At 38.1% G+C, this 23,246-nt stretch overlaps 1 protein-coding gene across 2 annotated transcripts in view; it reads left to right on the top strand.

Moving 5' to 3' along the window:
- Positions 1–18,217: 18,217 nt before the first annotated feature.
- Ttc8 (tetratricopeptide repeat domain 8) overlaps positions 18,218–23,246 on the top strand; it is a 47,594-nt gene continuing 42,565 nt past the window's right edge. Inside the window, exon 1 of one of the 2 annotated variants that reach the window (XM_076848037.1) lies at positions 18,218–18,402. In XM_076848037.1, coding sequence (XP_076704152.1) covers positions 18,289–18,402 — 114 coding nt within the window. In that variant the 5' untranslated portion in view covers positions 18,218–18,288. The remainder of the gene's footprint in view (positions 18,403–23,246) is intronic. The other variant, XM_076848036.1, reaches the window with a different exon arrangement.

The raw sequence follows: 23,246 nt of genomic DNA, 5'->3' as shown, positions 1-23,246 counted from the left end.
TGTGCCTGACACTATAGTGGATGTTCCATACATATTCACCAGCCATTAAATATAAAACAAGGGGCTGGGATTGTGGCTCATCTGTAGAGTACTCGCCTAGCACGTGGAAGGCCCTGGGTTCCATCCTCAGCACCACATAAAAATAAATAAAATAAAGATATTGTGTCCAGTTACAACCAAAAACTAAATATTTAAATTATATATATATATAAAACAAAATGTCATGTTGTCATAATATTATTTTATTCATGAATACTTGGACCTTTCATAACATGAGCCTTTTCTGATATCCAGTACTGTATTGGTCAGGACTCTGTTTGTACATGACAAAATCACTAAAGATGAGTTAAGATAAAAATAAATCTTAATATTTCATAAGATTGAAAAGCCCTAGAATTGGCATCAGTGAGCCTAGGCCCTAGAACTCAAGTGATGCCATCAGAACCAAATAACCAGAATTCATTCATGTCTGCTTTGGATTAACTCCATTGCCAGACAAGCAAAATAGCTGCCACCAACTCCAGTTATACATTCTACCCCTCAGCAATCTCTGTGAAAAGAGCTTTTTCTCCGTGGTTCCTGAAAGAACTGTTGGGCGACTCCCAACAGTTCCCCTGGAGACTTCAGACTTCAGCCCCCTTCGCTCTGATTGGGTGACTTGAGTTATGTACCATCCTTGGATCCGGAGCCACAGAGTAGTGACAGGTGCACCAAAGTCATGGGAAGGGAGAGAGGGGGAGTGATCAAACAAGGAAAATTAAAGTGGTATCATCAGAATACGGAGGAATAGATGTCAGCACTTATTTGAATGCTTCATTATCCCATCTTCATTTACCAAATCAAAAATACCTGCAGTTTAATTAAAAATAAAAAACAGGTGTTGGTAAATAAATGCACCTTTAAGACAAGACTCCTAGCCAGATTGCCATCCAAAGAGCCTCCTCTGAAAAAAATCCTGAAGCTCGCACCAGATGTCAGGCAGAAAAAACAGCAGATGTTCTCTACCATTAACCATATTTCCACATGCCTATTAGATTCCACCTAAAACCTTCAACAACTGGTATGCAATCCAAGTCCAAGTATCCAGGCATCTTCTCCTACAAATCTGCACATCTTACCATCCTCTCTTTTGTATTAAAAACATCAGTATTACCTCGTTAAGCAAATTAGAAGGGAAGACATTATCTTTGGTTTATCACTACTTCTAACTCCCCATGTCTTCCTTATGAAATTCTTCTGACTCTACTTAGAAATATCACTAACCCTTACTCCTGTTTATATCCTCCCCAAACCTACTGTTACTGTTCAGTTCAAATTCTCTTTTCCCTAAATTTGAATTATCTGTTAAAAAAATCACATATCTGATCATGGTACTCACTCTTTTTTAAGAACCTTTTCTAGAAGCAATTTAGTAATAAGTGTCTTAAACCTCAAGATGTTCTTATCCTTTGACTCACTAATTTCTCATCTGTATACCTATCCCAATGCAGATCAAGATTCATGTATCAAAATATTTTTTATAATTCTTGCCTAGCATACAGAAGGTCTTGGGTTTAACTCCCCAGATCACAAAAAAAGGTCTAAGCAAATTGATTTGCCAATATGACAAAATATTATAAAATCATTGACAATTAGGTTTCAGACAAATTTGGGGAACACTGAAAATTTCTCATAGTAGAATTTTTAAAAATGTATAAAAGCCGAATACAAAAAAAAAAATACAGAATGAGCTCAGTTGTATAATACAATGAAGACTGTAGCAAAAGACACACATTAAAAGTTTTGTAATATTATGGGTAATTTTAAAACTTTTCTGGGTGTATTTTCTAGGTTCTTTTAAAAATACATCAGAGGAAAGAATCTTTTTTTCTCAGAATTTGTCACGAGAATTCTGTTAGGAAAAATACCTGAACGAGTGCTTGGCACAGAAAATGAGAGCCTAAATGAGCTGAAGGTGGGCAGAGCTGTTCTGCATAAGGAATGAGGATGAATTCCTAGCTCCAGGAAGATGAGGGAGGAATAAAGTCAGAGAGATGACAAAATTACGAGTCTCTCCAAAACCTGTCAAATTTTGAAGTTTTTTTTTTCAATTCATGAATTGGTAGGTGGATTTTTAAAAATGGAAACTGGAGAAATGGGGCTTCTCATCTGAGCTGATGTAGTAGGAAGCAAAGCCACAGGAAAAGAATCATAATGTTATCGAGGAGGAAGAGGGGAAGCCCTGGATTCTGACAGGAGGTGAACTTGGAGTTCAAGCCATACTAGATTTTCAAGTGGTAGAGAAGTCCAACTGATATTTCAATCACACACACCCAGTGCTTCCGTAATTAGGAAAAATAATGAAAGTAGCTTTAAACAAACATTAGGCAACTTCTAGTTGACTACAGAATAAAGGATCAGCTACCCATAGTGACACAAAAAACGTCCAACTGTTACTCGTGTCCTGGGTCAGAGGCTGGGGCCGGACCAGGTCCAGCTACTGCTGTCTGAAGAGTCCAGTTAACAGAGACAGAGTTGGTAGTGAAACAGGAAAGGAGTTTATCTTGGTTCAACCAGACCAGGAGATGCTTGTCTAGAAAAATTCTCTCCCATACATATGGGAAGGACAATAGTGGAAGCTAACACACACACACACACACACACACACACACACACACACACACACACTGTTGTTTGGCAGCAACTGTGGTTCTGCAGGGTCCTGCTTGCATCCTTCTAGGACCAGGGTTTGGAGGGCAGTTTCCCTTCAGTTTCTGTTGCCAGTCTGAGATGACTGAGGGAAGCTGGGACCTAGCCCTCAGAAGGAATTTGTCATGCTGATACCTTGATCTCAGGTTTCTCACCTTCCAGAGCAGCAACAATAAAATTTTGTTGTTTAAACCACTCAGTGGCAGCCCTGGCAAACTACTCCACACCTCTTCTCTGTAGCTTGCTGTGACATCCTCGTCCGCACTCTCCAGAACTAGCTAGGTTTCATTTGGGTTCTAGTACAATTTATAAAATCATACATACTTTACAGCAGCACTGATCATATTGGATTTAGGAAACTATGAATTTACACTTGTAGAATATGTATGCTGTTTATGCTTTTAGAGTCTCTAATCCTTTTTTTTTTTAAAAAAAAGATATATATATATTTATTTATTTTTAGTTTTCGGTGGACACAACATCTTTGTATGTGGTGCTGAGGATCGAACCCGGGCCGCACGCATGCCAGGCGAGCATGCTACTGCTTGAGCCACATCCCCAGCCCATAATCCTCTTTCTTTACTTAATCAAAATCTTAACCTGGGGGGCTGGGGTTGTGGCTCAGCGGTAGAGCGCTCGCCTGGCATGTGTGAGGCCCCGGGTTCGATCTGCAGCACCACATAAAAATAAATAAATAAAGATCCAAAGCAATTGATGTGACATTACTGCCTGGCCACTACTGAGAAGAAACAGAACAGGTGTAGCCATGTGGCATGTAGGATTTCCTTCACGGGATGATAGGACAAACTGTGTCTTAGAGTAATCCATAGGAAAGAGAAAGGAGGAGCCCAGCATGGTGAGGCACGCCAGAAATCGCAGTGACTCAGGAGGCTGAGGCAGGAGGATCACAAGTTTGAGGCTAGCCTCAGCAATTTAGTAAGACCCTGTCTCAAAATAAAAAAATACAAAGGATTGGGTGTGTGGCTCAGTGGTAGAGTGCCCCCTGGGTTCCATCCCCAGTCCTAAAAAAAGAGAAAGAGGTGGGGGGATTTATTTGTCCCAGTACTATTTTTCCAACTGGCTGAACTTCACCTGATGGATAGGTTAAGTTAGTGCCCATACTTTTGCATGACATCAACCAGTTTCTTCTATGGTCTCTCAATCACCAGTGCCTAAACTTCAATTCCCACAGGATAACATACCAGGAGGACCAGATGATACCTATAGACTCAGTGAGTTGCATTATAGATGAATTCCAACTAAGCCTAGGGAACCTAAATATTTTAGAATGAGCAATGAACCTATCTGAACTTTGTCCTGAAGGGAGATGTCATCTTTATCACGTGTACAACAAGTAAAACTGTCCCCTGCTCCAGAAAGACACTGTCTTTATCATCCGTGATCATTCACTACAAAAACAAACTTGCAAGACAGTCTGGAATAAAAGCAGCCGGTGCCTCTGCTCACAAGACAGGAAGAAACATGACAGATCCATGAAATATTGTCTCCTAACATGGACCCAACACACTGCAGCAGTGTTAATTTCCCGAGAAATGCACCCAAATTGTGATCAAATGTAAAATTTATTTTTGCAGCAACTGAGATTTTTTTTTTTTTTGCACTGGGTTTTGAACTCAGGACTTCACACATGCTAAGCACACATGCACTCTTCCACTGAGCTACACCCTCAGCACCACACTGAGAATATTGAGTTAGTCAAGTAATGGAGCATAGTATAGCAATAGTACAGACTCAAGATGGTGGATTAGAGGAAGGCTGCATTCCTAGTTGTTTTGTGAGTCAGGATTCAAGCAGTGGGAGTACTGCTTCTCAGTAAAAGAGGGATTTCAATAAAATTCAATATTAGACAGTCATAGAGTCACAGAAACTCAGAAATTTGGGTACATTAAACAAAGAAGAAAGAGTACATCTGTACCAAGCCAGTTGCAGTACCAGCATCAGCAGTGCTGGTTTACAGAGGGGAGGGATAACACAATGAACAGATTTGGAATGGAAAAACCTAGATCAGAAAAGCAGCCTGAATTTAGTTGGTCCAGAGTCTGCTCTGTGAACTGGTGTTTGAAAAGGCCCCATGTTTCTCAACTGGTGATGGAGAGCTGAGGTGGACCCATTTGGAAGCAGCCTTGCTGTGGAGCTAGAAGATCATAGCAGACACTGCCACACTGTCCCAGCAAACACCTACTGTGCAGCCTAGGATGTTCTTAGCAGAAGATGAGTAAAACAGACACAGAGAAGATTGTACCCAGGAGAATTCAAGTCAGAAAAGTGAAGGGGAGCCCAACTCACTTCCTTTGAGTCTGGCAGCACACATGACCAGCTAAAGTGGGCTGGGAATCTGAACAGGTGGCTGTGAATACTCTCATGGACTAAGCCTGGGAAGGCTGTCCTCATGCCCAGCAAAGTGTGTGGAGGATTAGCTCCCCTCTCCCATGAAAAGAGTTCTTGGAAGCTCCTTGGATTCAGACTTAGATCAGAGATAAGCAAATGCCAGGCCCTGGGGCAATGTTGACCTAATCTCTCTGGAAAAACAGCATGGTACTGGTACCAAAACAGGCGGGTTGACCAATCTTACAGAAGACATGACACAGAGACCAATCCACAAAATTACAACTTTCTTATATTTGATAAAGGGGCTAAAAGCATGCAATGGAAGAAGGATAGCATCTTCAACAAATGGTGCTGGGAAAACTGGAAATCCATATGCAACAAAATGAAACTGAATCCCTTTCTCTTGCCATGCACAAAAGTTAACTCAAAATGGATCAAAGAGCTTGATATCAAACCAGAGACTCTGCACCTGATAGAAGAAAAAGTTGGCTCCAATCTACATATTGTGGGGTCGGGCTCCAAATTCCTTAATAGGACGCCCATAGCACAAAAATTAATAACAAGAATCAACAAATGGGACTTACTCAAACTAAAAAGTTTTTTCTCAGCAAAAGAAACAATAAGAGAGGTAAATAGGGAGCCTACATCCTGGGAACAAATTTTTACTCCTCACACTTCAGATAGAGCCCTAATATCCAGAGTATACAAAGAACTCAAAAAATTAAACAATAAGATAACAAATAACCCAATCAACAAATGAGCCAAAGACCTGAACAGACACTTCTCAGAGAAGGACATACAATTAATCAACAAGTACATGAAAAAATGCTCACCCTCTCTAGCAGTCAGAGAAATGCAAATCAAAACCACTCTAAGATACCATCTCACTCCAGTAAGATTGGCAGCCATTAGGAAGTCAAACAACAACAAGTGCTGGCGAGGATGTGGGGAAAAGGGTTCACTTGTACATTGCTGGTGGGACTGCAAATTGGTGCGGCCAATTTGGAAAGCAGTATGGAGATTCCTGGGAAAGCTGGGAATGGAACCATCATTTGACCCAGCTATTGCCCTTCTCAGACTATTCCCTGAAGACCTTAAAAGAGCGTACTACAGGGATACTGCCACATCGATGTTCATAGCAGCACAATTCACAATAGCTAGACTGTGGAACCAACCCAGATGCCCCTCAATAGATGAATGGATTAAAAATGTGGCATTTATACACAATGGAGTATTACACAGCACTAAAAAATGACAAAATCATGGAATTTGCAGGGAAATGGATGGCATTAGAGCAGATTATTCTAAGGGAAGCTAGCCAATCCCTAAAAAACAAATGTCAAATGTCTTCTTTGATATAAAGAGAGCAACTAAGAACAGAGCAGGGAGGAAGAGCATGAGGAAAAGATTATTAAACAGAGACATGAGGTGGGAGGGAAAGGGAGAGAGAAGGGAAATTGCATGGAAATGGAAGGAGACCCTCATTGTTATACAAAATTACATATAAGAGGTTGTGAGAGGAAAGGGGAAAAAAAAACAAGGGAGAGAATTAAATTACAGCAGATGGGATAGAGAGAGAAGATGGGAGGGGAGGGGAGGGGGGATAGTAGAGGATAGGGAAGCTAGCAGAATACAACAGTTACTAATATGGCATTATATAAAAATGTGGAGGTGTAACCGATGTGATTCTGCAATCTGTATTTGGGGTAAAAATGGGAGTTCATAACCCTCTTGAATCAAATGTATGAAATATGATATGTCAAGAGCTTTGTAATGTTTTGAACAACCAATAAAAAAAAGTCTAATCAAGCCTCGGAACTTGGTTGGGTGGTGTTTTTTCCAGAGAGATTACGCCAACATTGATTAGACTTAAGCCCCAGCAACAGAACTCCCACCATAGAATCTTGCAGCAGCCCCACCCTGAGAGTGCATTAATCTGGTCTGTGTAGACAGAATTCTAACAGACAGTACTTCCTATCCCATCCTACCTTATACAGGTGAGAAGAGAGGCTGAGATTTATTACAATCAGCATCAGTCTTAGACTGATTTTGGGAAATAATAATAGAAAATTTTCTAAAACTTGAGAATGAGATGAACATCCACACATCCAGATATAGGATGTATTGAGAAACAGACAAGATCAAAAAAGAACCTCTCCATAACACATATAATTAAAGTGCCTAACAGAATTTTAAAGGCCTCACAAAAATATAGGTCAAATTTAGGGGCAAACCAATCAGAATGACTTCCAATTTCTAATCCAAACTCTAAGTAGCTGGGAATGATGTGTTGAAGTCCTGAAAGAAAACAACTGTCGAACAGGATTGGTATATCCAGCAAAGATACCCTTCCAAATTGAAGAGAAAATTTAAAAATTCTAAGATAAATAGAAAGATAAGTCATAAAAGAATTCATAACTACTGAACTGGCACTATAGAACTTACTTAAAGAAATGCTCCACACAGAAGAAACAAAAAACAAACCCAAGAGCTCACAAATGAACAAATCTCATTGGAAAAGTTTCTAAGCAGATGAGAAACAGGACCAAATTAAACATTACCGATAAATCAAAATGGCAGGAATTAATAAACATCTGTCTTTAATAACATTAAATGTCATTTGTCTCAACTCTCCAATGAAGATATTGGCTGTCAGAATGGATTAGAAAACAAAACCCAACTACATGTTGTTTGCAAGAGACACACTTTACAGGCAAAGACAGCCACAAGCTGAAAGTGAAAGGATGGAGATAGATATACCATGAGAATGGAGCCCCCAAACAAGCAGGAGTAGCAACTCTCATATCTGCCAAAGCAGACTTCAAAACAAAATTGATCAGAAAAGACAAAGAAGATCACTTCATACTGATAAAGGGAACCCTCCAACCAGAAGATATAACAATAATAAATATTTATGGCCCAAATATGGGTGCAACTAATTACGTAAAAGAGACACTACTCAAGATGGACATCATTATCCAAAATACATGTATGAAGACACAAATTGGCGTAGACATACATTACATACAACCAGAGATATGAAAATTGTGCTCTCTATGTATAATATGATTATTCAAGAGTTGTGAACTATCATATAGTCACACACATAATTTTCTACAGAAGGAGAAAAGATAGTGAAGAGAAACAGAGACATGATTGAGGAGATAAGAGCTAAAATTTTTCTAAAATTAATCAAAGGTAACAAACATAGATTCAAGAAGCTCAGAAAATCTTGAGTAGCGTATCCATAAAGCATAACACATGCACAATCATAGACATCATGGTAAAACCACTGAATATTTTGGGGGAAAAAAAAAAACATAGACAGAGGAAGAAAGATCTGAAAGATTCTATTAAAAAGCAACCAGGGGGCTGGGGATGTGATTCATGAAGTAACACACTGGCCTGTCATGCGCAGGGCGCTGGGTTCGATCCTCAGCACCACATAAAATAAAATAAAAGATGTTGTATCCACCAAAAACTGAAAAAAAAAATTAAAAATAATTCTTTCTTTCTTTCTCCCCCCCCCCTCCCGTCTCTCTTAAAAAAAAAAAAAAAAAGCAACCAGAAGCCGGGAATGGTGGTGCATGCCTGTAATCCCCGGCCACAGGAGGCTGAGACAGGAGGACTGAAAATTCAAAGCCAGCTTCAGCAATGGCAAAGTGCTAAGCAACTCAGTGAGACCTTGTCTCCAAATAAAATCCAAAAAATAGGACTGGGGATGTGGCTCAGTGGCCAAATGCTTCTGAGTTCCATCCTCAGTACCAAAACAAAACAAAAAACCAGAACTAATAAGTGAATTTAGAAAGGTCACATACAAGGTCAACATATAAGAAACAAATGAAATCCTAATGGTTATTTTAATTCAAATCAGTTTGTTAAAAGTCTTTGATTAGCAATAGCATTAAAAATAATTTACAAACAAATAATCAACTCTGCCTAAGTAAAATTCCTCTGAAGATCTAAAAGCTTTAGTCACTCTAATTTGAATGAAAATCACATATGAGTTGGGGAAGTATTTCTCATTCTGAGTCTTTCAGGTTATGATAAATCTGTGATATTAATTTTTGAATATTAAAAAATATCAACTTGTTTGGAATGGATTTTGATGAGGTTTTTTTTTTTTTAATTCTTCTTTCAGTCTTTCTTTTCTTTTTTTTCTTTTGCCTTATTGGGATTGAAGCTAGGATCACTCTATCACTGAGCCACACCCCCAACTGATTCTATTTATTATTTTGAGACAGGGTCTCCCTAAGTTGCCCAGGCCATCCTCCAACTTCTGATCCTCCTGCTTAAGCTTCCTGAGCCCCTGGGATTATAGGCATGTGCCACTGCATCTAGCTTAATTTTTTATTTTAAGGCGGTTGAAAGACAGACTGTCAGAAATTATAAGAATTGTTGCACATTTTAATTTTTATCCATATCCTTTAATTCCTCCAACATTAATATTTATCACATTTTCTTTACCATTCTTTCTAGATATATGTGTGCATAAATATGTATATATCTATATCTTTCTATATATATATATGTATGTATATATATATCTATACACATATACTATTGCCCACGCCTCAAATCCATTTGCAAATTGAACACAATGTCCCTTTTAGTGTGCATTTTTTTAAAATATTTATTTTTTTGGTTTTAACTGGACACAATATCTTTATTTTATTTATTTATTTTTATGTGGTGCTGAAGATCGAACCCAGGGCCTCCCAAGTGCTAGGCCTACCACTGAGCCACAATCCCAGCCCCTTTAGTGTGCATTTTTGTTTTAAAATATATTCCCTTTAACATTACAGTAGAAAAAACTTCCAAGTCCAAAATCATGAAATTAACATTGATATCATACCATTATTTGATCTATAAACTAATATTCTTTACAGGAAAAAATTAAATTAAAATTTAATTTAATCAAGTATCTTAGTCTCATATTGCATTTAGTTTCCACGTCTCTTTTAATCTGGAAAATTTTCCAAATCTTTATCTTCTATTGTCATGACTTTTAAAGGATGTATATCATTATGTTTAAAAGAATGTAGATAATTTACTTTGCAGATTATTCCACTTTTGGGTCCTGTTTGATGTTGCCTCATTACTAGATTCAGGTTGTACATTTTGGACATGAAGCAGCACATCATAGCAAGAGGCTAATGAGATTTATTTGCTCTATTATTGGCCATATTAAATCTGATAATTTGGTTAAAGGGTGCTTGCCAGGTTTCTTCACTATAAAGTTACAGTTAATTAGTATCTTGTGAGGAATTAATCAGAATTTTTAATACATAATTTTTATTCATTAGCATTGGGAAAGAAATTGATAATTAATACTTGGAAAGATGTTCATAAGGAATTTTAGGGGTATAGTAAAAAGACATAAATTACCAATTTAGAATATTGTTCTTTTGATCTCTGATTGAGTGATGAAAATATATGTGAAAATATTTTTAGCCTACTCGCCATGGTCATAAACTCCAAAGAGAATTTCTATGAATGCTCAGAACAAAAAATCTCACTCCTAGAGTAAATGACTATTCAAAAGACAATCAACTTTTTGGTTATATGTTGAAATTATTTTTTGAAAGGTCAAAATGAAACATTTCGCACATTGACAATTCACTACAGATAAACTCATCTAGCAATGACCATAAAACTAGCACATGCTATTGACTCCAACAGCAAAGAGAGGATCGAAACTAGAAATTATAAGAAAAAGAGAGATGTATGTAAATTTATGTAAGATTTCTTGGGATGGAAGTTTTCTGTTTGGTTTTATGAGCAATTTCAGGTATAGCATTCAATTAAATAATCTATACTATGAAGTGTTAATTTTTATCAAGTGCTAATAAATACTTGGATCTTTAAACTTAAAGTGATTCATAACTTGTATTTAGAATATTACTGAGAAGAAAGTCATTTATGAATATTTTTTTGAGCACATAATATGTGTAGAACATATTCTAGGCACTGGAGATACAGCAAAGTCTTTATTCTTGGAGCCTACATCTGCGGGGAGAGGAGATGGGAGAAACATCTGATAATATGTACAAGTATACTTATTAAATATACTAGGTGGGGGCTGGAGAGGTAACTCAGTGATACAGTGTTTGCCTAGAACGTGTGAGGCCCTGGATTCAATCTCCAGCACACACACACACACACACACACACACACCCCACACAAACACACACAGACAGTGTTAAAGGATACCAGTGCCTGACAGTAAGGGAACACAACAGATTTTTATTCAGGAACCATTGCAATAGGGGAAAAGAGATGTTGTCTCAACTCCAAATACAGTAAGAATAAACGGGGGATTTATAGCCAAGGGGTAGGTAGCTAGGGTTGGGGTTGAGGATGGTGGGTAGAAAATCACAAGGATGGGACATAAAGAGGTAGAGAAATTCTTACTAAGCTGATTTAACAGGATGCTTGATGAAGGAAGGCCAGAATAATCAGATATTACCTAGGGGATGGTGGGAAATAAGGAATTGATCAAATATGGAAGGTAAGGGATTCTTTCAAAACTCACTTAGCAGAATTCTTGCTATAACTGAACTCTGCAAGGATGGAATGAAAGCCCAAGATCAAGGCCAAGTTGAGAAAAGGGCTCAGAGGAACCTGACTTGTTAGACCACGATGCAAGAAAAGACCAGTGACTCCAATTAAAATCAAGTTAAAGCAAGCTTATTATTTCCACTGGCCGGGCTGCCTTGCCCATCAAAATCGTGGGAGCCAAGGACAGTGGCGAGGCTTCCTTGCAGCCCAGTTTTATAGCCCAAAAAGTTACACAAAGCGGGGGTTACAGATAACAACACTCTGAGGAGCATAACACAAGTTTACATTTTTGCTGGCCCCGGCATCAGAATTTATGGAGATCTTAAAGACTCAGAGAGGGTCGTTATCCGGCCAGGGAAGGCCAGAATTTATGAGGCGTCACTAAGGTTTAGGAAAGGGTTGTTATCTGGTCAGGGAAAACCGGACATGGGTGAGTTCAGGGCATGGGCAGGCGTTCCAATCAGCTTCACAACATCAACTAATGGCCAGGCCATACAGACATCCTAATATTTTTACAGAAAACAGAAATGAATCCTTTATAACTTGTGACAAGCTGGCTTCTGATCTAAAGAGAGAACTAGGCTAGGTATATCAGACTAAAGTCTGATCAAGAAGACTCTTTGTTAGGAATCGTAGGTGCTCTGAAGAAAAAATGTGGCAGAGAAATGAGACCGAAATGGTTCAGAGGGAAGACCTCATCAATGAAGTCACATCCAGTGGGGCCTTTATGCAGTGACAGATTGAAGTAGATGGATATTTGGGGAAGAGTGTGGCTGTCAGCCAATAGCAAATGTATATAATGCCATGCTAAGTCAAGGACCAGCAAAAAGCCCAGTTTTGATCAAGGATGGGATGAATAAGTGGGAGGGAGTGGAATATGGTCAGAGAAGTAGTCAGCAACCTGGAGCACTTATAGGTTTATGTAGGAGATTTGTATTGTGATGATATAGCATTCCAGAATCTATTATTTATTTATTTATTTTAAAGAGAGAGGGAGAAGAGAGAGAGAGAGAATTTTTTAATATTTATTTTTCAGTTTTTGGTGGACACAACATCTTTATTTTATTTTATGTGGTGCTGAGGCTCCAACGCAGCGCCCTGCTTGAGCCACATCCCTAGCCCCTGGAACCTACTATTTATTTTTTTAAAGAATAGTACTCGAGTCAGATTAAAGACACCTTCTTATTCATTGCCTTCCTCTCATACATGAAAGTGTCTTTGTTATAGATCAGTGTAAAAGGCAGGGATTAAGAATGTATTGTACACTGCATTTTAAAAATCAGAACTTTTATTTTTCATTTTAAATATTTATACCAGGATTCCCTCTATACAAATGCTGTATGATAGGGAGATATCATTGTTTTAGCTAAAAAGATTAGGCCTATTCTTTTTCTTTTTTGAAATTTTTTTTTTTTTTAAATCTGCTATGATTCCTTGCCACTAATAGATACAGGAACTCTTTCTATCACATTCAGTTACATCAGGATGGATCCAGAGGTAGTGGTTGCATAAATATAATTTGTACCAACAAAATTCTAAGCTTACTTCAATTGTTGAAAATTAATTCATTTTCAGACTTCAGAATCTGGTTTTCAGAGTACAAGAAGCTTGACAGAAAAAGCAATTGAGCATAATCAGCTCTCTTTATGTGCTTAGTTTAAAACTGTTTAGACTGTTGTATGTGATATGAATCAGAAGGACTTGATAAATATTCCTATGAACACCTAGATGGATCACCTTAGTGAATGTGTAATTGCCTATGAAACACAGTCTTAAACAAGCAAATTCAGAATCAAAGGGGATGTTTAATAATTGTACCTTCACTTTCTTTAGATCTTTGCCAAAATAACAGGTGGTAACTTCATTGGGGAGCTACAAGAGGAAAATGGATCTTGGCAGATGGTCAGTAATTTGAGGTTAATGCAATGCAGCTCATACACAGAAATTGAGAGGCCTTTTTATTTTCAAGAAAGTCACTAGTTTGTAAGTAATTTTTGATTTGGAATTTGCTACGCTGGTAGCAGAGTATTAAGAGAATATCTTTCATCAGATAAATAAAAGTGATTGTTCAAGGATTTGAAATGCCAGTAATACTAAATTGTGACCATTGTATGGCATAAACATTTTTTTTCTATGAATAGATTTTCACGTAAGTTTGAAGGTTTGAGAAACAAGGTGAAAATTTGTGAATAGAGCTATAGAAAATTTAATCTATACCCTATAGTCATAAATACTGACCTGCACATCAATGGCACAAAAGGGATGAGGCAGAGACAATATTTGTTACATATATTAGAATGAACATGAAACTTTGATAGTTTACTGAGTTATTGAATCAAAGTGTCCACTTAATTACAGAATGCAAAATAAATATTTCAAAATCCCAAATTTCCCACGTCATGATGTTTTCTAGAAAGACAGTTATCTGAAATTGTGGAACATTAATTTTGGAACATTAATTTTGGCTCTGCCTTTTCAGTACCAAACCTCTTATTCCAGAATGTACTGAACAATATTAAATAAGATTGGTGTTACCACAATCTTGTTCTAGATTTTACTGGGTGTTCTGGATTTTACTAAGAATGCACTGTTCAGTATATTGTTGGTATGGTTTAAGATAGGAAGAGATATTCTTGTCCTACTTTACCAAGAGATGTAATTCCCCCTCCCACTCATGAGAAGAGAGAGACTTTGTTTTACTCATTAATGTATCTCCTATAGATCCTATAGACCCTATAAAATGCATGACATACGTAGGTACTCAATAAATGTTGTTTGAATGAATAATGAATTATCTAGAAGGCTGTTACCAAGAAGACATATAAGATGTCAAAGAAATTATATTAAAACAGTTTATTTGACATCTTAAGAAAAAAACTTTCTAGGAACATGGGAATTATAATCAATATCCTCTACTGACCATAGAGTGGAAACAGTAAGTGTGACCTCACTTCCAGTGCTCTTTCACTAACTACTCTTTATATATAAACACCTTGGGGGCAGGAGACTTGTCTTGTTCTTCATTTCTGCATTTTTTACTACCAAGCATGGGGTCTGGACAAAAACTTGTTGAGCAAAAGAACATCTCTTTCTATACTTTTTGCTTTTCTTTTGGGTTAAATTAAATGGCTAGAATAATTCAAATTTAACATTTAGGAAAATTTAACCTTTGCATTTAAAGGTACTTTATCTTAGGTATTTGATTTTAAACCGAATTAACCTAAAGAGATATCTGGTTGCTTGAGAGCAAAAGATAAGGATCTGTGAGCAGAGATATAGCATTGATTGAGAAACTGACCCTTTCAAAGGGATTAAGTTGTTTCTCTGCTTCCTTTTCTCTAGTAGTAAAATGGTCCTGGTAATTGTTATTCCTTCACTAGGAATTGTTATACCTAATGTTTTTCCTACTAGCGTATCTTTTATTTTTTTTTTTTAAAGAGAGAGTGGGGGGGAGAGAGAGAGAGAGAGAGAGAGAGAGAGAGAGAGAGAGAGAGAGAGAGATATTTTTTTTTTTTGGATTATCTACTGGGTGCCAAGCGTCATCCCAGGTGCCAGAATTTTTTATTTTATTTTTTTCATCTTTCATACATTTGATTCAAGTGAGTTATGCACTTCCATTTTTACCCCAAATACAAATTGCAGAATCACATCAGTTACACATTCACAATATTTACATAATGCCATATTAGTGACTGTTGTATTCTGCTGTCTTTCCTATCCCCTACTATCCCCCCTCCCCTCCCCTCCCATCTTCCCTCTCTACCTCATCTGTTGTTGTTCAGTTCGAGAGAGAATTTTTTAATATTTATTTTTTAGTTCTCAGTGGACACAACATCTTTGTACATGGTGCTGAGGATCGAACCCGGGTCGCACGCATGCCAGGCAAGCACGCTACCGCTTGAGCCACATCCCCAGCCCACTAGCATATCTTTTAAAAACTGGTTTCTGTTTTATTAGTTAGAAATGATAAAAATGCAACAAAGTCTATCTATAAATTAATAAATTAACTGTAAACACATTTACATGATACAAAAATAACAAATGTTTATAACCTTGTAAAGGCTCCTCTTATGCTCCATTTGGACATGCTTAACATCATGTAGTTTGCTAAATATTCCACAATTTTCTTCATCTGTTTGATTTTGTGAAAGAAAAAATTTTTGTAAGAGAAAAAAAGATTATCAGCATTCTGAAAGAAGTTAACATGAATTACTACTAAAATATTTCAATGCCTCTTTTTTGTTTCATGTTGTTATATTTATTTTCTTATTTATGAAAGTCTTTTTTTCTCTCTTGGAAATTGGCGATAATCTCAGTATATACAAATCAATTACAAGTCACCATGATGGTTCAGTCATAGCTGCCCATTTGAATTGAAAACAAAACAACAAAACAAACCCCTCCCCCCAAATCCCTAGGTCACTCATCTCTAGAGATGGAATTTAAGCATCTGTACTTTTCAGAACTCCCCAAGCATTCTACAAAATACCTGACCAGCATTTTTCAAAACTGTCAAGGTTGCTGGCACAGTGGCACACACCTGTAATCCCAGTGCCTGTAATGTCAGTGGCTTGGGAGGCTGAGGCAGGAGGACTGCAGGTTCAAATTCAGGCTCCGCAATTTAGTGGGGCCCTAAGCATCTTAGTGAGATCCTATTTCAAAATAAAAAAATAAAAAGGGCTGGGGATATGGCTCCGCGGTTAAGCACCCCTGGGTTCAATCCCTGGTACCAAAAAAAGCAAGCAAACAAACAAATAGTCAAGATCATTATTAACAAGGAAAGTATGAAAAATTGTTTTGGACTAAAGGAGGTATAGGAGATGTGATGACTAAGTATAATGTGATAACCTAAACGGGATCCTGGAATAGGAAAAAGTGATGTCAGGGGAACACTACTGAAAGTCCCGTAAGCTATGGCATTTGCTTAATAGTGAAGTGCCAGTGTTATTTCCTTAGTTGTGAAATCATTCTATAGCAATGTAAAATACTAACAATAGGAAGAACTGTGTGAGAGTACATGGAAACTTGATATTATCTCCGTAACTTTTCTGTATGTACCAATTATTATAAAATAGTTTGTTTTAAAAATCGGTCTGATATGGATCCAGGGTGGAGAATTACATAGGAATCTGATTACATGGTATCAGATAACAGAAGGCCCCCTCAGTTACCAGAAAGCCTTCTCAAAACCTGATATTCACAATGGAATGCTGCATTAAGACCCTTAAGACAGATTACAGTTCTAGAATCACTTCGAGGAAAACACAAATGGCTATCTATAATAAACACAGCTGTAATAATCATTATTCTGATAGTTACTTCCAAGATACAAAAAATTTACAAGGATTGCTTAGTAACTAGGAGAAAATCCACTTCTTAGTTTAGAAATTCAAGTTTCATTTTGATATCTACAAAAAATTATCTGGATTAAATATAATAGCTGCATTATGGTTCCCTAGTGATTTTAGACAACTGCAAGTGATTTATCTTTGCTAGGAGCCTTTTCAATCTGTTATCTACAGTGATAAAGGAGATTTAGATAGCTCAGAAAGTGCTGCAGTATTAATTTTTTCTTTTCCCCTTCCACTGTGGTAAGATGGAAGCAAAGGAAAAAGATCCCGTATTCTTCCATGAGGCCTAACTTGATTTAGCCTGGCTGCACTTTTGTCTTTCTAAGCACTGCCGTTATATATCTATCATTCGGAAGAAATCAGTGACGAAGTGCCTGCCTAGCATGCACAAGGCCCTGAGCTGGAATATTAACGCCAGAAAATAAATCACTATGTACAAACAACCATTTGACAAATTGCACGTTCCTGGAAATGATGTTTCAAAAGCTCATTTTAATTATTTTTGGCATTCATTATCTACTTGGGGGGATCACAAATTTATAATTGATAATCTTTTAAAAAATATTTATTTTTTAGTTGTAGTTGGACACAACACCTTTATTTCACTTGTTTATTTTTGTATGTGGTGCTGAGGATGGAACCCAGGGTCTCGCACGTGCGAAGAGAGCGCTCTACCGCTGAGCCACAACCCCAGCCCATAATTGATAATCTTTATGCATCTTCGAATTAACAAATATTAACAGCCTGTAGCACCCATATTACAGTCAGAGCTCCCTGACTCCACGAGACTTTAGGTAAATAATTTCTCTTCTCTAAGCCTATCTCAGTTTCTCATCTGTAAAAGGAGTGGATTGGATCAAGCAATCTTTAAAGCCCCGGGTAGTTCAACATTAAGATTCCGCGACAAGGACCTGAAGAAACGGCAGAGTTTTAGGATTTAGGGAGGAGGAGGACGGAGATGCTACCCAGGGTCGTCTCCCGGAACTTTTGGAGACAGCCGGGAAAGCTGAGCGTGGGTTGCTAGGCAACCGCACCTCCTAGGAGGATAGAGGACCCCAGGCGAGGTGTCTAAGTCACAACCGCTGTGGTGTCTTACTTTTCGAAATTAATGAAATCTACAGCTTTTAATAGTACACATTTTCTTGCAGCCACGTTGGGGCAAATTCTGATGCTGAGTTCTGCTCGCCGTTTTCTATTTCCCGTTTTCAGGCGCGCGGCGGGCACCTCTCCAGGAAGGCCCATCTGCCGCGCGTTGCCGGGTAGAGCCCGACGCTAGGCGCTCTGCGCTCCCGGCCTTGCTTTGGGCTGGCCCTTGGTGCTCTGGCAGGTCTGGGCCGCCATGGGCTCGGAGATGGAGCCGCTGCTCCTGGCCTGGAGCTATTTTAGGCGCAGGAAGTTCCAGCTCTGCGCGGATCTGTGCACGCAGATGCTGGAGAAGTCCCCTTATGACCAGGTACCGACCGGCCCCGTCAGCCAGAGGAGCCTCGCGCAGAGGCTGAGGGCTCTGGGCATTCCACGGCCCCGGGGAAGGGAGGCTGGGGAGGAAGGCCTCAGGTTAGGCCGACCTTGAGGGCCGCAGAGGCACCTGGAGCCAGACCCCTTGAAGCCGTGGCTGGCAAGTCCCTGCCCTCGGCGTCCCCCGGAATCCCCAGTTCTGTGCCTTGACTGCTCCCTCTGCAAACTAAAGCATCCCTTTTTCTTTAAGTTACCCAGAATGAGTGCCCTGAATTTTCTCTTGTTAAGTATCTTAGATTTTCCATTTAGTTGCCTCTGGACAAACTCTTAAACTCTCAACAAAAGGTCTCAACAAAAAAACAACAAACAGCAAACCCTGTGCAAACAAAGATCTGTGACTCTCCACCCCCTTTTAACCCAGTTGCCTTTTCATTTGAATCAAAAGTGACCTTATCACCTCATCTTTAGACAGTTGTCCAAAAGTGGAGGAACTTTTGATTCTGGACCATGAGTTCAACTTGAGGCAAATACGCAAGATAAAGGAGAATGTATGAAGGGGAAAGATACATTTATTATTAAAGAAATTACCTGGGCAAAGAAAACTGTAATTATAGGAGGGAGGGATAGGACAGAAAGTCTCCCTAGAAGAAGGAATGATGGTATTGGTTAAAAGGAAGCTTGAATAAATAATGAATGAAAAGGGTAATAAACCAAGTGTGTGAGGTACAACTGATGGGCAGGTCACTCCTGGAAAAGAAAAAGTAAGAATGAAAGAAAAAGTAGACTTATGGCAGCTTATTAGTGAGTGCTTCTAGTAAATGTGGAATGTACCTAGACAGTTCTGGTTCCCCAGCTTTTCCTCTAGTGGTGTTGCCTTGGTGTTTAAAAAAAAAAAAAAAGAAAAAAGAAAAGTGGAGGGGAGGTCTAAGTGTGCCTTAGCTTCCAGCTAAGGATGAACACTGTTGAGAGTACATCTCCTCCCAAACAACCCATATTAGTGGTAATGTTAAGCTAGGTTCTGTTCATGGTAATTGACTTTAGTAAATAGGAACAAGTTTCTGTAGACAAGCATTTTTCCAAGGGTGTTTCTTGGCACAGTATTTCCACAAATCCTGGGGGAGAACAAAGATTCCATAATCAAATATGTTTGGGAGTTGTGAGAAAATGTTAACACTTTTACTTTTGTTAAGACAGAGGGTTGTCAAAAACTTTTGATGTTCCATACATCGTTTTAAGCACAATGGTTTGCAAGAACTTTACTTGCTCTTTCCATTGTTCCATTAAATTAGGGTAGTTTCCATTCAGTGTTCCACTGAACACTAGTCCCAAGAGCTGTTCAGTGAAAAAAGTTTCTTCATTATATGCATTTGGGAAATGTATATTCCCTTCTTAGGGATTCAAGATGCATACTAAAGGCTCTGAGTTGTTCTGAAGAAAATAAACCTAATTTTGCCTAATTTTGATTAAGTTTTAAAATTTATTTGATGAGTGATTCCTTTTTTTGACCAGGGCAAGGGTCAAATGTCTTTCTTATTATCCTGAGAAGATGCTTTCACATTGGGAAATATTGTTATAGGTAAACCAGCAATGTTTATTGATGTCTAAGACCCTATAATCTTGAGTCCGTAGAGACATTCAGCACTGCACCTAGGAATTGTGATTTCGCTTGAGACAGGCATTGTGATCAGGACTTTTTAGTGTTCATTTCAATTATATCAAATGTTTAGTATTTTCAGACATAGATTCTGTAAATTATATGTATTTCTAATGCTTAGATTAATCTTGCAAAGTAGGTAAAATAAGAGTAGTAGCTTAGCTGATGTGGTGCAGAGAGTTTTATTATGTCATCTCATTTAATCCTCAACTGTTTTAGGAGTTGGTGCCGTTTTTCCCCACTTTAGTGAACACTAAAGCACAAAGTGAAGTAAATTGTCCAAAATTACAAAGCTAGTAAGTCTACTGCCTTTGCATGTGGTTTTGTCTCTATTCTTTTCCACTGGTCTTCGTTCCTGTTTTGGTGTCAATACCATGCTGTTTTTGTTACTATAACTCTTTAGTGTAATTTAAGGTCTGGTATTGTGATGCCTTCTGCTTCACTTTTCTTGCTAAGGATTGCTTTGGCTATTCTGGGCCTCTTAGTTTTCCAAATGAATTTCATAAGTGCTTTTTCTTTTCCTATGAAGAATGTCATTGGAATTTCTTGTTTTGAGTGTCAGTTTTAAAAGAATTAATGTAGAAAATTCTGCCTGGATTCCTTCAGGTTTTTCTAGTAGTAATTGTTATCGCTGGTGTTTCTTATGGTGCTTTTGTTGTTTCAGTAGAGGGTGTCAAATGGTGGGGATATTCCCATCTATGGAGAGTTTTAACAGAAATGTGACCAGTTGGCTCTTTACCTTCTATGCTCTTTTAGCCTCATGGGCATTTATTGAATTTCCACATTTTAGAGTACTTTTCCTTTATAATGATTTGAATTACCATTTCTGTCCCACAAACTGATTTTAGTATGAATAAGTTATTTTGAAGCTGTGCCTGGGCACATAGAGGAACAAGGAAATGAAAATATTTCTTTTGATTGTCACATGGATCCATTTTTGCTTTTGTTTTTTCTCTTCCCAAAACATATGCTAGCTTTTATTTTCAATAGTGGTATTTTTTTCACTTTGGTTTTGCTTATTTTTCTCCCAGATGAGGAGAACCTCTCTAAATTGATCTGTTATATATGAATCTTCTTGTATGCTGAGCCAGTGAGCGTCAAAGAGAAAGTGTGTGGACCTGCTTTACATCAGCCTATTGGATGAAACCCACCTCTTGGACTATTTCATCTACTTTTCTTTCCCATTGAAAGGGTATCATTTTGGCATAGTATCATCAAAAATTTTAATTAGTGCCTTGTATTTTCTATTTGGACATCAGATTTTATTTCTTTTTGGTTCTTCCAAAGTCAGGGTAGTTAGGCTATCTAGAAAAGTGTGATACTTGATGAATACTATGTTTTCTTAGAATAATCCATTTTTATTTGGCTGTAAAAGGACTGATGGGTAGGTTGAACATAATAATATTGTGTTTGATCATGGGGATGGGTTCTTGAAAAACATAGGTCCTGGACTTTTTTCCCAGTCACAAAATTGTGAGGAACAGAGGGAAGCTGTATCCCTAAGCATGAAGAATGTTAAAGCTCAAATCTGTTAAGAATAAAGACGAGGTTATCAGGTTAATGCATCATACTTTTCTCTTTTTGATAAAAAATGGTAAGAATAACCAATTCAGAGAGGAGCATTGCCTGCCCCCCCAATATTATTTAAATCATGACTAAAAAATGACAAAAACTTATTAGATATAAAAGGGGAAAATGCAGAAAGCCCTCTGTATAGTGATATGACCTAGAGGGAATGCTTGCTTTCTCAGCTCATGTCGCTCACCCTGATTAGTTGCTTAATCTGATTACTGTTCTCTGTGTTCCATATGTCAGATTCATGACTGTAAAACCAGTCCTGATTTTTTGTTGTTGTTGTTGTTAGCACCATTGCAGTCAAACAGTTCATGCAACATGGAAGGTTTTCAGACAGTGGTGTTTTTAAAAGACAACATACTTTCATTAATGAGATAGATTTCTGGTAGTTTGAGGTGATTCTGAGGGTGGGAGCATTAATTAGGAATCGGAATAGGGGTAAGAGCTTTTTCTAATGCACCTCTTCCTCTCCTGCTATCAATCTCTACTAAAATGAGACACATTATGGAGGGGAGGGGGTTCTTACTGTAAATGATTTGAAGGTGGAGAAAAGGCTGAGAGCCACTGGCTTAGATGAAAAAGAAACCAGTTCTTCCCAGTGAGCTCCATGTTAGTTAGCTGAGACAGCAATTAGGTGTTCTACACCAAACATATCTTTCTGCACAGTTACTTAATTTGTTTCCTCTTTGGGGCCATGGAGACTTAGCCAGACTTAATACTTTGATTCCATACACTTTCAGGCAGTTCATTTTAAGGATTTTTGTTACTGCTGAATTGTACAGATTACATTTCCATTTGGCTACTTGGTCACTTGATCTCTCTAGCCTTCTGAAATCCACCAATTTCTCTGTTCTCTTACAGGTGTCTCCTTTCTGTTACTACTTGGAGTCACAATGAGGCAAGTCACTTGCCATGAGTGACTCCATCTTATGGGAACATTCTGTAATAAGCAGCACATGCAACTATGCTGCAAACAGCAAGTATTTATCTCCCCAATTAAGGAAGCTGCTGCACACAGTAAACAAAACATCCCAGAAAGTTAGAACACTGTCCCAGAAAGAAGTTTTGTTAGCTACAGAATAATAACACTGTGCTGATGAAAACAGATCTGCTTGAGTTCCCACTTGTTGGTATAAAAAAAGAATGAGAGGCCAGACCTGAGTAAAGCTTGGCTCACTCATGGTTTAAAAGACTCCAGGAGGCAGTTATTCTGGTTTAAAGGACTCCATGTGGTAGTTTTACTTTGTGTCATTATCTCAACATATTGTTGTGTGTTACTTCAACATCTACTGGATTCTGAACAACTCTGCAGACTCATTAACCAGAGTAAGTGTTGTTGGCAATTAGGAAGTTTCATTCAGAAATATCTGGAGGGTTAATTCTCCAAAGTAATAACAACAAACTAAGAGAAAGCTGTACTTTGGGGAGGAAGGAAGGACACAAACTGCTGTGAGCAGAAGTGGATGGTAATGGGGACTTGCTGGTTCTAGGCAGTGGCCTCTATTTCCCCTGTCCTTACCCACTTTGAAGGAGATTCAAAGTTTTAATTTGATCTGCCATAACTGGGAATGAGTTCTGAGTTCTGAGAAAGATGAAATAGATGGTTAAGTGCT

Source organism: Callospermophilus lateralis, chromosome 3, assembly GCF_048772815.1.
Source record: "Callospermophilus lateralis isolate mCalLat2 chromosome 3, mCalLat2.hap1, whole genome shotgun sequence".
NCBI classification, from domain to species: domain Eukaryota; kingdom Metazoa; phylum Chordata; class Mammalia; order Rodentia; family Sciuridae; genus Callospermophilus; species Callospermophilus lateralis.
The sequence above is the reverse complement of the archived record's forward strand: the minus strand, read 5'-3'. Positions and strand labels throughout refer to the sequence as shown.